The following is a 14,689-nucleotide window of genomic DNA, read 5'->3' on the forward strand; positions in this document are numbered from 1 at the left end:
ATGATCTCTGCGCACCAATTGTGTCATCCGGGATGTCAAGAAGCCACTTCGTACAAACAAATATTTTCCATATTGACAATTCTAACTTACCAAATGGTGACAAATTTGCACAAATAAGACCAATGTACAACGATGAACTACAGAAGAACACAACTACTTGGAATTTTTCATTAATCTCTGAGCATTGATGAAAGCATGGTTTCGTACTATGGACATCAGACCTGTAAAATGTTTATTACAGATAACTCATCTTTTTTGGTTGGAAAATATGTTTTCTGTGTTCAGCTTATGCAATGGATTTCTATGGTGTTAAAAACAGTAGTACTGATAACACTAGTGACAATATTCCATTACGAACGACAGTTATTCGTAATCTCACATCCATCATAAAGAATAATTATCAACATAAAGTACTCTTCGATAATTTCTTTATGTTGAGCTCCTTCGTTGCTAAGCAGTTAGCGTACACGCCTCTGGTGTGGAGACCCGGGTTCGATTCCCGGCAGGAGCTTATGTGGTTCGGATTCACTTTACTCAGCAAGTCCACGTCTCATATAGCCTCGCTAATGAACGGGACGTTAAACTGAAAATCAACTCAACTAAATTTCTTCATGTTGAATGATGCTCTTGTAGAATTGAGAGAAAAAGGCATTCCAGCAACCAGAACAGTAAGAGATAATCGTGTCCACAGGAAGAATTCGCTAACGAGGCAAGAGGAAAGTTTGACTAAAAGTGATAGAAATGTGTGCTAGCACTTACCAGGAGGATCAGTGGAAAGATACTCTCATGTACACTCATGTCCAAAATGATTGTCGCATATCTATAAATATCTTCTTGTAAGAATATAACAATATAATAATTTTGCAGGGTACTTTTAATACTGCTACTATGTGCATAATTGGAAAATATATATTTGTGATAGATTTCATACGAAAAGAATTATAAATAAGAAAATTAGAATGAGCTAAACAAAATGTTGCTAATGAGAAAGTATTATTTTCGTTGTATTGTTTTTATTTACTGTTCTTTTGACATGAAATTTACCCCATACGTGTCTTTGCTGATTATACACATATTAACATTATAAGAAATACCGGGCGAATTCGTTATCAAATTATATTCCAACAACAACATATTTATAGATATGAGACAATAATTTTGGACATGAGTGTACATAGAAACAAGGTACGAATTATTTAAAAGTACAACAAAAGAATGGAAAGGTGTTGACGTTATGAATCATCCACTTGTATCATACAGGCCAAACCTCACAACAAAAAGGTCATAGTGAAACATATTGAACAATACACTCAACCTAGAATAGGGATGGCCAGAACCGGTTCCTGGCTCTGAACGGATCCGGTTTTTCGGATCCAGGTCTGGAACCCGTTACCAAGATTCGGTTCTGGAACCGGTTTTTCGGATCCAGGTCTGGAATCGGTTCCGGTGGCCATCCCTGAGCTAAACCCGAGCTGCTGGCAGACTGTGAGCAGTGTGCTAGATGAAATGGTGGAAGCGACAGGCAGGCGGCGGCCGCTTCTCATTTGCCTAAACCAACTGTGTAACTAGCAAACTCATTGGCTAAACAGGCAAACTGGCAAACTCATTTGGCTAAACACCCACTGGTGGACCAATTTTTTTTCTGGGGGGGCACAAACGGGTCTGGGCGGGGGGGCACAAGCGCGTGGTCCTCTTTGAAGTGTTTTGAAGGTGAACTTTGTGCCTCCTTTACGGTTTTTTGGGGGCTTTCGAATCCAGATCTGGAACCGGGTTTTCGGATCCAGGTCTGGAACCGGTTCTGAAAATCGGGTCTCCAATAACCGGTTCCGCCGGAACCGAAAAATTGTGGCCATCCCTAATCTAGAACTCGCTTCTTGGAAATTGCATTGTAAATTCAACGCGGACAGCGGACTGAAACACCTAGAGCTTTTGAAAAAAGTTGCCATGTGCCTTCTCCGCATTGGAAGCTTCACATCAATTACTTCAGGTCCAAGATTGTAAGTTCCTCTCGAAGCTAGGAAATCAGATATGGATTACATTGAGGGCTCGTCGCAAGGATGCTGTGTAATATAAATCTAACACAAGAAACTGTGTTTCCTTTGTGAAAAGAGGTTACACCAGAAGTGTGTTAGTGTTACACAACGTATCATGGGTTGTAAGCAGTTAGATTATCTGTAATAGAAGACTGGAAAAAATTTCCTTTGTTGTGAATATATGTTTTTGATTTTTCTATGAAGTATGAACAGTACGCTAACCATAAGTAGTGGTGTGTAATAAATTCATTGAAACATACCCAATATGAAATTAAATAATATACTGCATATGCAAAACTCAAAGGACATGCGTTCTGCGCATGCAAGATGTCAATGTTCCCGGTTAAAATGTAATCCTATCATACCCGTAGAGTATTTTCTCCATGTCTGCCAAAAATTGTTCCAGGGTGGATATGTATGTTTTTAAGAGGCCCCATCACGGCGAAATTAAAATACCGCTAATTTTACAGTAATTCTGTGATATCTTTAAATAGATAAAAGATAATCAAAAAGTGGAACAAGACCTCCCTAGACAATATTATTTTACATGAGATATCGTTATCACCATTCACTTATCTACTTTCGATTTCAAGCCATTTAGAAACCCGGCATTTATTTTCGCGTTTCTAAATGACTGCAAATGGAAAGCTACTAGGTGACTCGTGATAACGGTACCTCATGCAAAATAATATTGTCTAGGGCGCTCTTGTTCCACATTTCGATTATCTTTTATCTATTTAAAGATATCACACAATTACAGTAAAATTAGCGGTATTTTAATTTCGCAGTGATAAGGCCTCTTAAAACTGTGTAAAACTGTGCATCTCTTCAAATATGTAGCTACTTTTCGTACTTGAAGCAGCAGCGGCTTTCGAAAATAGTTTCGCTGGACTAAATACATTGGCACAGTAAGGTCAGTCATATCATTTAGTTAAAAACTGTTACTAATGTAAATGTATAACCTTAACACAATATTGTGAAACAATAAAGTAACATTAAAAAAAAAGTGTAGAAATACAATACACATACAGATAAATAAACAAATAGATTCCTTGTGTTTGAATGTTCAAAATATGTTATACCTCATTAATTTTTGAAGCGAATCTTAAATTTATAAATTCTGATTTTGAAAATGAAATGAAATGAAATCTTTAAGTTTAACGTCCCACGGTTATGCTGGTTAGGCTAAAGGAGACGGTGATAATGAGAAATGAGTGAAATGGTGGAATGAATATAGTGGGAGGAAACGGGAGGACCCCGAGAAAACCCACGAGCACGGTGTTTGTCCACCACAAAGTCCACACGGCGCGAGCTGGGATCGAACCAGAGACCCCAAGCACCGGAGGTGAACGCTCTACCACTGAGCCACCGCGCCCCCAATTCTGATTTTGAATTAATGACGGTAGCATATGTGAATAAATGAGAACTAGAAATTCCATTTAATCATGCAGTTTATTGCAACTCATCTGTACAATTCGTTGCCCGTCGCAAGGAGATACATATATACCCAAAATGATCATATGATATTCCACTCAGAACGTCCGATGACAGAGTTTCTTTTACTGAAAACCTCTCCAAAGTGGAGAAGAAATATTAAGGTAAAATAAAAGGTACTTACAAAAGAAATGCTCCATAGCGGTAGATTTGAACGTTCCCGAGAGAGGCGAGTACTAGATTGAAGAATGGTTGATTCGGTGGAAAACTGAATGAATGATTCCTGAATCCAGAATGATGTTTTGGTTTAAAAGTCTGACATTTTATATACACCATCGTCCTTGTATGTTCAACTATTTTTGTATTCCGGGAATTTTTGATACTGTATTTTTGAATTTTGAAAGTCCAAATAATAACTTCTGAAAATATTGTTATTAAACTGAAAGATGAAATATTGATTACTTCTGCTTTTCCTTTGTCCAATTAAAAAAAAAAAATAAATAAATAAAAAAATCAAAGTGTTATTTTTCACCTCACAATACCACTAAAGATATACCACATTGACTTGACACCTGGTCTTCATTTCCAAGCGCTGCTATCGACTGTAGGAATTACACTCCCTTTGGCGTAGACGGCTGCAAGGTTTTCTCGCTTAGCACCAGCTGAACCCTTATTGGCTTAACGCGTGGATGTGAGCTTTAGTTCACATTTTTGCCACGGCTCAAGACATTTTGGCAGCACTATAGATGTTTTTATATTCTTATCTTTCCTTGCAGAAGCACACGTCAAGATCACTTGGATGTTGTTTTCTATGGGAAAATTTCTTTTCTATTTCAGACAACATTGACCATAGGTAGGGACACGAGTTTTTCGCACCAAGAATTTGAAAATTTCGCGTTTCGTTTTTCATATTTCGCGTTTTGTCGCATTTTCCAAATAAAGTTTTTTCATTTGGTAGCTCTTGGTGGAAAAGATATTCCCTGACATTTTTACAATTATTCCTTTTATTCATAGATCACTACAGAAATAAACCATTAATTACCTAAAAACAAAATATACTGAATATTTATTTATTTATGACTTCTTTTACGTGGCGAAGTTAAGGCTCTGCAGCCTTCTCCGAGCACTTAACCACGTGCATACATTCTTTTTTTTTTTTTTTTTTAAAAAAAAGCACCAATGTATAGAAAATATTAACAATTACAAAAGAAAAGTATTGAACCACATAAAAAAAAAAAGAATATACTACTTAAGTAAAAAAAAAAAAAATAGTTAAACACTTCAAAAACAAAAATTGAAAATAATATTCAATATAGGAAACAAAATAACATGGAGAAACTTAAAATGCATATTGCATATAGCGGTACCAGAACTATGAATATATAAGCTGTACAAATTAACATAGGTTACCTATTGGTTGTGTGTTCATATGTGGGTTATTAATAATCTCGTAAAACGAAGATGACTCATGAGCTACCAGTATCCTTATCTTTACTTAAGAGAAGGGAATTTACAGATTTTTTAAAATTTGGCAACTGTGAAAACGTTGTGTATTAATTGAGGTATTTCACTTGACATTTTAAATTTCACTTATAGAAAATTATTTTTTAAAATCAAACTGAAGGAAAATCAGTAACTAAACTTACTATGAGTAGGAAAGTTTGCGATGGTGATAGCTAACGCTGAACATGTTCTCTATAGCCGTGTCCGAATCACCCACAATGCACCGTTCATGCCACGTTCTACCGTTCCACCAGAGAAAAACTGGCGTCTTTAAATCAATGAAAACGTATTTTTAAACTTTCGAATTATTTCGCGTATTGTTAGAAATTTCGCGCAAAACTGCTAATTTCGCGTTTTGTCGTGCAAAGGAAATACACACAGAATATCATAAAATGTCAAGAAACTGAAAATCATTTAATTCTGACACATCTCGTTTTATCGCGCATTGCGAAATCTCGTGCCTCTACTGTCACATTTCGTTGTTTCGATTATTTTTCGCACCTTCCGCGTACACAAATACTTTGAATTGAAAATAAGATTTTAAGTGTTCCATTTCAATAGGGAGGGGATTGGGGGGGGGGGGCTTATGCATTATTCGTGATAATTCATTAATTATATGATAAAAGATATACTTACTTCTTGGAGTTGTTTGTGTATGGCATCACAGCTTCGATTATCGTGATGGGTCTTCAAAGCAGCTTCCAGACTATCTACCTGCTTCAGAGCCATCTGCCACATCTGGGCCACCAATTTGTTCTCCTGAACGGAAGAATTTAATTGATTTAACACCTAGTAACATCTAAATATTGTACAAGGGAAATTATTTTATCGTTAATATTTAATCACGTTACGAGACGCAGAGGAACAATAAAAATTATCATACTTAAATGTTCAAGAGTAAAAATGTGCGGTTAGAGAGAGAGAAAGATGGAAACGGGAAGTCAAAGTCTCTGTCGTATTTTCTCTCTGCACATTTCATTGACTCTACGGCTACAGACGATCTGATTTCTTTATTTCTACATTCTTGATCTCTTTTTGGATCAAAAGATCCAATATGTTTCAATCAAAAATTTTCTTGTAGGTCTTATATCTGGAGAACTACATACAGTGTATCCAAACCTAAACTATCATTTAATTCACTTAACTCATTATGATGTCCATATATATGCGGACAAAAATAAGGGGCCGTTTAAAAATTTTGTGGACCCTGCTCAAAAAACTAATTATTGCCCAAGATCACAATCTTTTGAACTTTTTTTGTTTTCCTAAAATTCTTGCTGTAATTCATTTCTCTATTTGTACACAACGCTTTGGGAATTATTGTAACTTAATTTTGTATTAAATAGTTTTAGTGTACCTCCTTAGCATCTGGGTCATTCCATATGAAATCAACACACACACAAAAAAAGCACATTTTTCCCCTCACATTTTAGGATTTTGATTATTTTTGTCACATGAAGATATCATAGCAAGATTAAACAATACTGAATTTCAACCTTCTAGGTTGATTAGTTTTTGAAATTTTACTGTTTGAAATTGCCAATTTCAGTCAAATTGAATATCAGCTTCTTTAATTCGATATATCTCGACTCCTAATTTACGTACCAAACTAAGACTTACGTCATTACAAATCCATTGTTTTAAGCTTTTTTAGATATATAAATCAATGGGAGTGTACTAAAATTTCTTTTCGAGGAAAATTTCTTTTCTAAAATTTCAAATTCGAATCTCTCGGAAAAAGGGCAATTTTAAATTTGTGAAAAAATCTCACATGTAAGTTAGTCCTTTATAAAGATACGGTCAAAATATAAATTTGGGATCGTGATGGGTTCACGTGATACAAATAATAGAAACGAACCGGGTCAAGTTCTTCCACCAGAAAGCGCCCAAGCAGTCAAGGAATTCTGCTACTTTGGTAACATTTCTAGGATTATGCCAAGCATAAAAGACTGCCTTTCAGTAAGAGACAGTAGTGGGAAGCAAGGTAAAATTTCTAAATGTCTTATTTTATCTGTCGTTTAAAGTATATCTGTTATTTAAAGAGCAGTTTCCTTATATGAACATAAAGTTTTCAAAATTTGCAGAGCTTCGTCAAAAAAGTGTTAGCTGGAGCTAATGGAACGCACACTGTTTGCGTTTGTACGACACACCAAAACGTGAAGTTAATGATAGAAAATGCCAAGTTACAAACTCTCACCAATGGTTCCCATAACAACTTACAAGAACTGCCTACACCTTACGACGTGTTAACCTGTGTCTGAGGACTTTTCTAAAGGAACTTGCTCTTCTTGCCCAGGAACTGACGACATCAAACCTCTGCTGGAAGACGCCCAAGATGAAAACTTAATTGAAACTGTGACTTTCCGTCAGTGGCTGTCTGTTGATAGATGTACATTAGAAGCCATCATTAGAATTGTTTGAGCTATTTTGTCAAAAATTAAATGATCTTCGTTATCATGACTTCATAGCAAGGCAACAACGTTTATTTTTCAAACATATTAAAGGAAAAAATCTTTGAATTTGTTGTTGTCTGTGACTTAGCGGAAAATTATGACTTTGTTGTACAAGATGAGGCACAATCATTTCACTGGAATACCAACCAAGCTACAGTCCATCCCTTTGTCATTTATCACCGAAAAGGTAACAAAAATCACGAAGAAACTAAATGTCGACTAAAAGCAGGGAATTCGTGTTACTATTTGGTTCAAAATCTCTTGTCGTCGCGAATTCTGTCGAGAAATTTGAAACTTGAAATATACAAAACGATAATCATGCCTGTTGTTCTGTATGATTGCGGAACATGGTTGCTTACTCTGAGGGAAGAACATAGACTGAAAGTATTTGAGAACAAGATACTTAGACGAATATTCGGACCCAGGAGGAACGGGAATGGGGAATGGCGGAAACTTCATAGCGAGGAACTACATAATTTATACGGTTTACCCAACATTGTTAGGGTAGTCAAGTCAAGGAGGCTTAAGTGTGCAGGTCATGTAGCTAGAATGGAAGAAAGTAGAAACGCTTTCAAAGTCTTGACTGGTAGACCCATAGGAAAACGACCATTAGGAAGACCTAGGAGCAGATGGGAGGACAATATTAAGATGGATCTCGCAGAGATAGGAATACAAAATAGAAACTGGATCCAATTAGCTAAGGATAGAAGTCAGTGGAGAGCTTTTGTGAACGCGGTATTGAACCTCCGGGTTCCATAGGCCATAGAGTTAGTTAGTTAAAGGTAACAAAAATGACCACTAAAACTTGGTTAAAACATCTGACTGCTTTGAGTACAATACTGTGGTGTTCTACTCTTTTCAGAAGCATGTGCAATTCCTTCGAAGCAACCGTAGTACTGAAACCCTGAGAAAATTTTCTACTTTTCGCATGATTCAGCTGTACAGTATAAAAACCGTAAGAACTTTCTAAACTTACGCTTACACCAACAAGGCTTCGGAATACCGGCTGAGTGGCTTTTTTTTTTTTTTTTTTTTTTTTTTTTTTTTTTTTTTTTTGACACAGTCCATGGTAAAGGCCCATGCGATAGTATAGGAGGCACTGCGAAGAGACTGGCAAGAAAAACAAGCCTCCCGCGCCTATTCTCAGATTAAATCTTGGAACCATTACAACATTATGATTGGGATCTCAAGGACTGAGTTTATATTTGTTACTCACCCAGAATATGCTGCGCCTGATGAATTTCTTAAAATAAATAAATAAATAAAAAAGTTTCGAAGATATTCACGAAATTCCAGGGACACGAAGACTCCATGCCTTTGTTTCTCGTGATAGAATGTCTGTAGGAAGAAGCCCTTCTCCTTTTCTTCAACATCCAACATACACCAGCTACTGACATCGAGGAAACTTCCATTAAGTGAAGTTACTACAGTTTACGAAGGAAATTTGTAGCTCAGACATGTCGTCACTACTAATCAAGATGGCCAGGTGAAGGTAACATTTTTTTCACCCTGCTGGACCATCACCTTCATTTTTTTAAATCCAAATAAGGTGTATGTATTGTGGATTCAGTCACAAGACTTTCTATGCAAAGTGAGCCCAGTGACACCTACAGGTCGTGCTTATCGTATTCCTGAAGATGACGTCAAAAGAACTACCAGAACTTTCCAGAAATACATTTCTTCAAAAGACTTTAGCTAGAGGATAGTCTCTGCGTATAGGTGCACTACAGTTAAGTAGTTCGAATGATTGCCAAACGTTACAGCACAAGGAAAGTTTAGTAAACACTGTGCAAATCATGCAAGACATTTTTCTTTATTCACACAGTTTCCTCCGAAGTCTGTACCTCCCGATCCCATAACGATCCCAAAATTATATGTCCTCCGAAGTCTGTATCTCTCGATCCCATAACGATCTTAAAATTATAATTTCCTCCGAAGTCTCTATCTCTCAATCCCATAAAATTATATTTGACCCATCTTTATAAAGGCCTAACCTTCATGTGAGTTTTTTTTTTCTTCACAAATTTAAAATTGCCCTTTTTCCAGAAAGTCGAATTTTTGAAAAGAAACTTTAGGACACCCCCAGATACATACATACATATATATATGTCACCCAATAAAAAAAACTCCCACATTTTAAAGACTAACAAAACAAGACGTATTGCAGATAGAAACTTGTTTATTCAAAAATATAAAATACTACTAAATACAGTTTGGGTAAAACTGCAAGTTGCCTTGTAAAATTCATCTTACACTCTCGCTAGGAAGCCCAATAGTTGCAGTATGTTTCCTTGAAGAACGTTTCGGGAATTACAAAACAAACTGTCTCACAGCCTCAACATTCTCAGGCGTACGAGCACTTTTAGGTCGGCCAGATGTTTTTTTTTCTTTTCTTTTTTTTTTTTCAACGCTATACCCATTGTTCGGAAATTCTCGACCCAGTGCTGCTTCTACATCGCTGCAGGTTTTCAGAAACATTTCGACTGCTTCTGTGCAACGAGCTCCTGACCAAATTACACTGACGAATGAAAACAGGAGGAGAGTGGTGAGCGGAAACGATGACCCCTACTCCTCACTCTCTTCCATTAATAGCGCTACAGTCGATCAAAACGTTGAAGGGGTATTATTGATAATAATTGTATTGTCGATTGTTATGTCATTTCAACACACAACAGAAAGAAATCACAAACTGTTTTCAATATCATTTGATACTTTTTAATAAACAATTTTCTATCAGCAATTTTTTTTTTTATTTTATTTTATTCGTCTTTCAAATCTGGGAGATATTTTTGGGTCACCCTGTACAATAATAACAGACAAATAGATAGATAATAAAGAAATAATGTTGGATTATACGATACCTCAGACTTGAGTGCCAGTTGTCGCTGAAGATTCGCAACCATATCACCTTCCTTTCTTATCTTCGGTGACACAAGACCTTCTCTAGTTATTCGGGTCCCCATAAATTCTTTCATTTGTTTGGAAAGGTCATAGTTTTCTGTAATAATATTTGTTAGTTCCGATCGAAGCTTTTCGTGCTCTGTCTGAAAATACAATAAAAACAAAACAAAACGCTATAAATTTCGTTCTACAAAACAAAGAATGGAAACAAATCCATATAATATTAATAAACGTTGTAATGTTGTAGAAATCAAAACTATACATGGAGCAAAATTAAGAAACGAATTATAATCAGATGGAAATTTGTGTGGAGAAGGGAAGCTACGTGCTAGGGTTATTAAGTTCACGAAGAGGGAAGGGGCTAATAATAAACGTCGTGGTGGCAGTTACAAGTGGAAGGGGACAACAATATTACAAATGTTGTCACCTTGTAAAACATGTTCAGAAATGTTTGTCGAGGCGGAAGGAGCACAGCGGAATACTCACGCCGTGACAACAGGACAATTGGGGGGTAAATTTGGATAAGGTTGTAACTAGCAATTCTTCAATTTTTCAGGAGAGCAGAAAAACAAACGCCCTTATCCACTTAACCAGCGTATTCACACAAAATATTTTTGGAGACAGGCGTTCGCTACGGAGCAGAGATATTACCTTAACACCACCTAGACACATGCGGACATGCTCAAACTTGCAGAAAATATGTATATCTCATTTTACCGGAAACAGGTCGATACGCCCTTATCCAAATTACCCCTTCAATTCATCCTCACAAGTATCAAATCGTTCTTACTTTTATCTGAATATAAATAGGATTCTTTTAAAGAGTGAAATGTCCCGAATAAGCGAACTTTCATGAAAAATGTTCACTTTGTAGTGCTCGTAACAAAACTACTATTTTTCTGTATGATATACTCTTTGCACTTTGAACTTAAGAATGTAAGAGAATACGGGAGAACTCCGAGAACATCCACATATGCAATGTTGTGCACTACACATTCACATGATATGGGATCGAACAAGAACTTCTACATCACAAGTGAGCACTCTACCACTGGTTATTTATCCCGGTTGTCTTTCCATTTCAAATTCACCCCGAAGAATACTAAAGCCTTTATCATCCTCGTCTACTTCATTTTCTACTTCAACATCAACGCCATATAAGCGCTGAACATATTCTTTCCATCTTTTTATGATTTCACTTCTCTCGCTGACTACTTTCCCGTTCTTACTTACTTCTACTAATAATACAAATAAATTCCATATTTTACTTACTAACCTTATAAAATTCTATTTGCTGCTGTAAAGTTGCTATGAAGGACTCATACTCAGCTATGGGAAAGAACCTGAAAAATTAGTAAAAAAACATACTTAATAATTTTACAAGAAAATGAACTCTTGAAAGTCAAGAAACTTCTAGCATTAATAATGTGGATCAATCATAGTAAAAAATTAAGCAATAACAATAATAATAAAACAGGGGTTGTGCAGTAATGTCCTCGGCAAAAATCGACCAATTTATAAAACTTATGCCGTAATCATAGGGAATTTTTGGAACTCAGCTAAGCTATGGAATAACGATGGATAGCTATGTATGTGCTGCATTAATTTAAACACATTTCATTCAAAAGTTTCAGTGGGAGGCCCGGGTTCGATTCCCGGCGGGAGCTCATGTGGTTCGTATTCCACGTTAATTAGTAGGTCCACGTCTCATATAGCCTCGCTGCTGAACGGGACGTTAAACTCAAATTCAACTCACCGTGGGACGTAAAACTCAAAAATTTCATTTCATTTTTTCAAATTCAACTCAACTCAAAAGTTTCATTGGAGGATTGGATTCTTTACAGAATAGAGAGCTTTCAAGGGTTTGGACGACAGCTCTTTCTGTTAACTGAGAAACACTAGCGAGAAAATAAGCTGCTATCACCTAAGAATACCAGCGTTAAGGTGTGTTGGTGTCAAAACAACACCAACAATGTTTGGGAGATGATTCCTGACAATCATGGTAAGACAAAAAGTATAGACCAACCTGGGTGCACAAATGCTTTCTTTCCGAGTTATAGGTTGCCGAAAACATGAAAAAATGAACTTTAAAGGTCCATAGCTACAAAACTATGGGACCTACCGTAGTCGGGTCGACTTCACCTAGGAACTAGTATGTGCCTTATCCAAATATCTAAGTTTCAGAATCCTGCGGTACTTCGGCAACAATTGCCATAGAGGTAGTTGGAGAGTTCTTCAACTTATATGCCCGTAGTCAAACTCCCTTAATAAAAATTGCCTTGTGAATCTTAGGATTCTGAAACTTGGATTTTTGGATAGGACACATATTAGTTCCTAAGTGAAGTTTTGATCCGACTACGGTAGGTCTCATAGGTTTGGAGCTATGGACCTTTAAAATTAAATTTTTCATGTTTTCGGCAGCCTATAACTCCGAAAGGAAGCATTTGTGCACTCAGGTTCTCTTGTCTTGGTGTTAGGAATCACCTCCCAAACGCTGTCAGTGCTGTTTTGGAACACCCTGTATATTATATATATATATATATATATATATATATATATATATACAGGGTTTGTATGATAAGTAATGAGACCAGGTCTGGAAACATTGTTTTATTGATCTGATCTGTACAGGGACTTAAAAGCTTTCGAAGTACTCTCCTCTTGCGTCGATGCACTTCTGCAATCGATGTTTCCACGCTGCAAACGCCCCCTGGAAGTCAGCAGCCGGCATGTCCTTTAGAAATGTGGTCACGGCTGCTTGGATGGCTGTGACGTCTGCAAAACGGGTTCCTTTCAAGCGTGGCTTCAGCTTCGGGAAGAGGAAGAAGTCGGCCGGGCTCACATCTGGGCTGTAGGGTGGTTGTGGAAGGACTTCCACCCCAATCCGGGTCAAAAAGGAGGTCACTAAGAAGGCGGTGTGGGCAGGGGCATTGTCGTGATGCAACTTCCACCGGCTAGCGATCGCCGGTCTTTTCCGCTTGACGCTCCTGTGCAGTCTCTCAAGGACTTGTTTGTAGAAGGCGGCGTTGACGGCTTGTCCTTGGGGTACAAACTCCTTGTGGACCACCCCCACATTGTCAAAAAAAACAATCAACATTGTTTTCACCTTTGACTTCGACATTCTGGCCTTCTTGGGGCGCGGGGACGCAGGAGTGTGCCACTCCGCGCTTTGACGTTTCGTTTCAGGGTCGTACTGGAACACCCACGACTCGTCACCTGTTATGACGTCATCTTCAAAGTTAGGGTCACTGTTCATGAGGTTCAACAGTTCCTGACAACAATCAACACGTCGTTGCTTTTGTTCGTCAGTCAACACTCGCGGCACCAGTTTCGCACAGATTTTTCTCATTCCCAATTGTTCCGTCACAATCTTGTGCACTGTTGTGTGGTTCATATCGAGTTCATCAGCAATCAATCTCAACGATAATCGACGGTCTGAGTTCAGGAGATCCCTCACTTTTGCCACAGTTTCGTCCGTAGTCACTGTTGTCGGGCGTCCAGCCCTCTCCAGATCCTCAACGCTTTCCCGGCCGTTCCGGAACGCACTGTGCCAACGAAACACCTGGGCTTTGGATAGGGCTTCCTCTTTGTAGGCCTCCGTGATGAGAGCAAGCGTCTGAGTAGCCGTTTTCCCCAGGCGAACGCAAAATTTGATCGCATAACGCTGTTCGATGGAACCCTCCATGTTTGTTGATTTTCCGCCGTGACAAGAATGTTCACAAGGGCTTTGTCCAAGGCTTGTCCGCGCTCCACTAAGGCTCGGAGCCAACTGACGCGCGGTGCGTTGCTTTGCTCGGACCCCCCCCTACATCCTCCATCACCGACAAACCCGCTCCAGCGACACGCGCGCCGCGGCGCGGCGAGTCTCATTACTTATCATACAGACCTTGTATACCATAACGCTGGTATTCTTAGACAGTACCAGCCTGTTTTCTTGCAATACTTGGAGCTGTTTCCTTTTACAGGACACGAAAAACGTACACGATACGTCTTAGACCCCCAAGAGTTGAGAGTTCCTTCGTAGCTAGCGTACGAGCCTTTGGCGTGGGAGACTCGAGTTCGATTCCTGGGTGAAGCTCATATGGTTTGGATTCCACGTTAATCAGTAGGTTCCGTCTCATATATCATCGCTGCTGAAAGGGACGTTAAACTCAAAATCAATCAACCCCGACAGTTGAAATACAGAGCAATATGAACTCATAAAAAAAAGGAAGTACCAGATACACGTGTAGGTTTAGTTTTATATATATATATATATATATATGAAGGGTACAAAGGAGAAACACGCTAAGTCCAAATTATATGATTTTGAGATATTTGTCTCTTCAGACAGCTAAAGGCGACATTTTACCAATAGTATAACAA

The 14,689-nt window shown here is 38.0% G+C and overlaps 1 protein-coding gene across 3 annotated transcripts in view; it reads right to left on the bottom strand.

Annotated features, from left to right (window-relative positions):
• LOC145669529 (sodium channel and clathrin linker 1-like) overlaps positions 1–14,689 on the bottom strand; it is a 121,278-nt gene that overhangs the window by 95,453 nt on the left and 11,136 nt on the right. For all 3 annotated transcript variants that reach the window (XR_014128210.1, XR_014128211.1, XM_081737710.1), the window contains exons 3-5: positions 11,601–11,667; positions 10,285–10,467; positions 5,607–5,729 (exon numbers count right to left, since the gene is read on the bottom strand). Coding sequence is in view for 1 of the 3 variants with exons in the window: in XM_081737710.1 (XP_081593836.1) it covers positions 5,607–5,729; positions 10,285–10,467; positions 11,601–11,667 (373 nt within the window). In the remaining 2 variants the exon portion in view is untranslated. The remainder of the gene's footprint in view (positions 1–5,606; positions 5,730–10,284; positions 10,468–11,600; positions 11,668–14,689) is intronic.

The sequence above is a fragment of the Thermobia domestica genome, chromosome 14, assembly GCF_964235325.1.
Source record: "Thermobia domestica chromosome 14, izTheDome1.hap1.1, whole genome shotgun sequence".
Classification (NCBI taxonomy): domain Eukaryota; kingdom Metazoa; phylum Arthropoda; class Insecta; order Zygentoma; family Lepismatidae; genus Thermobia; species Thermobia domestica.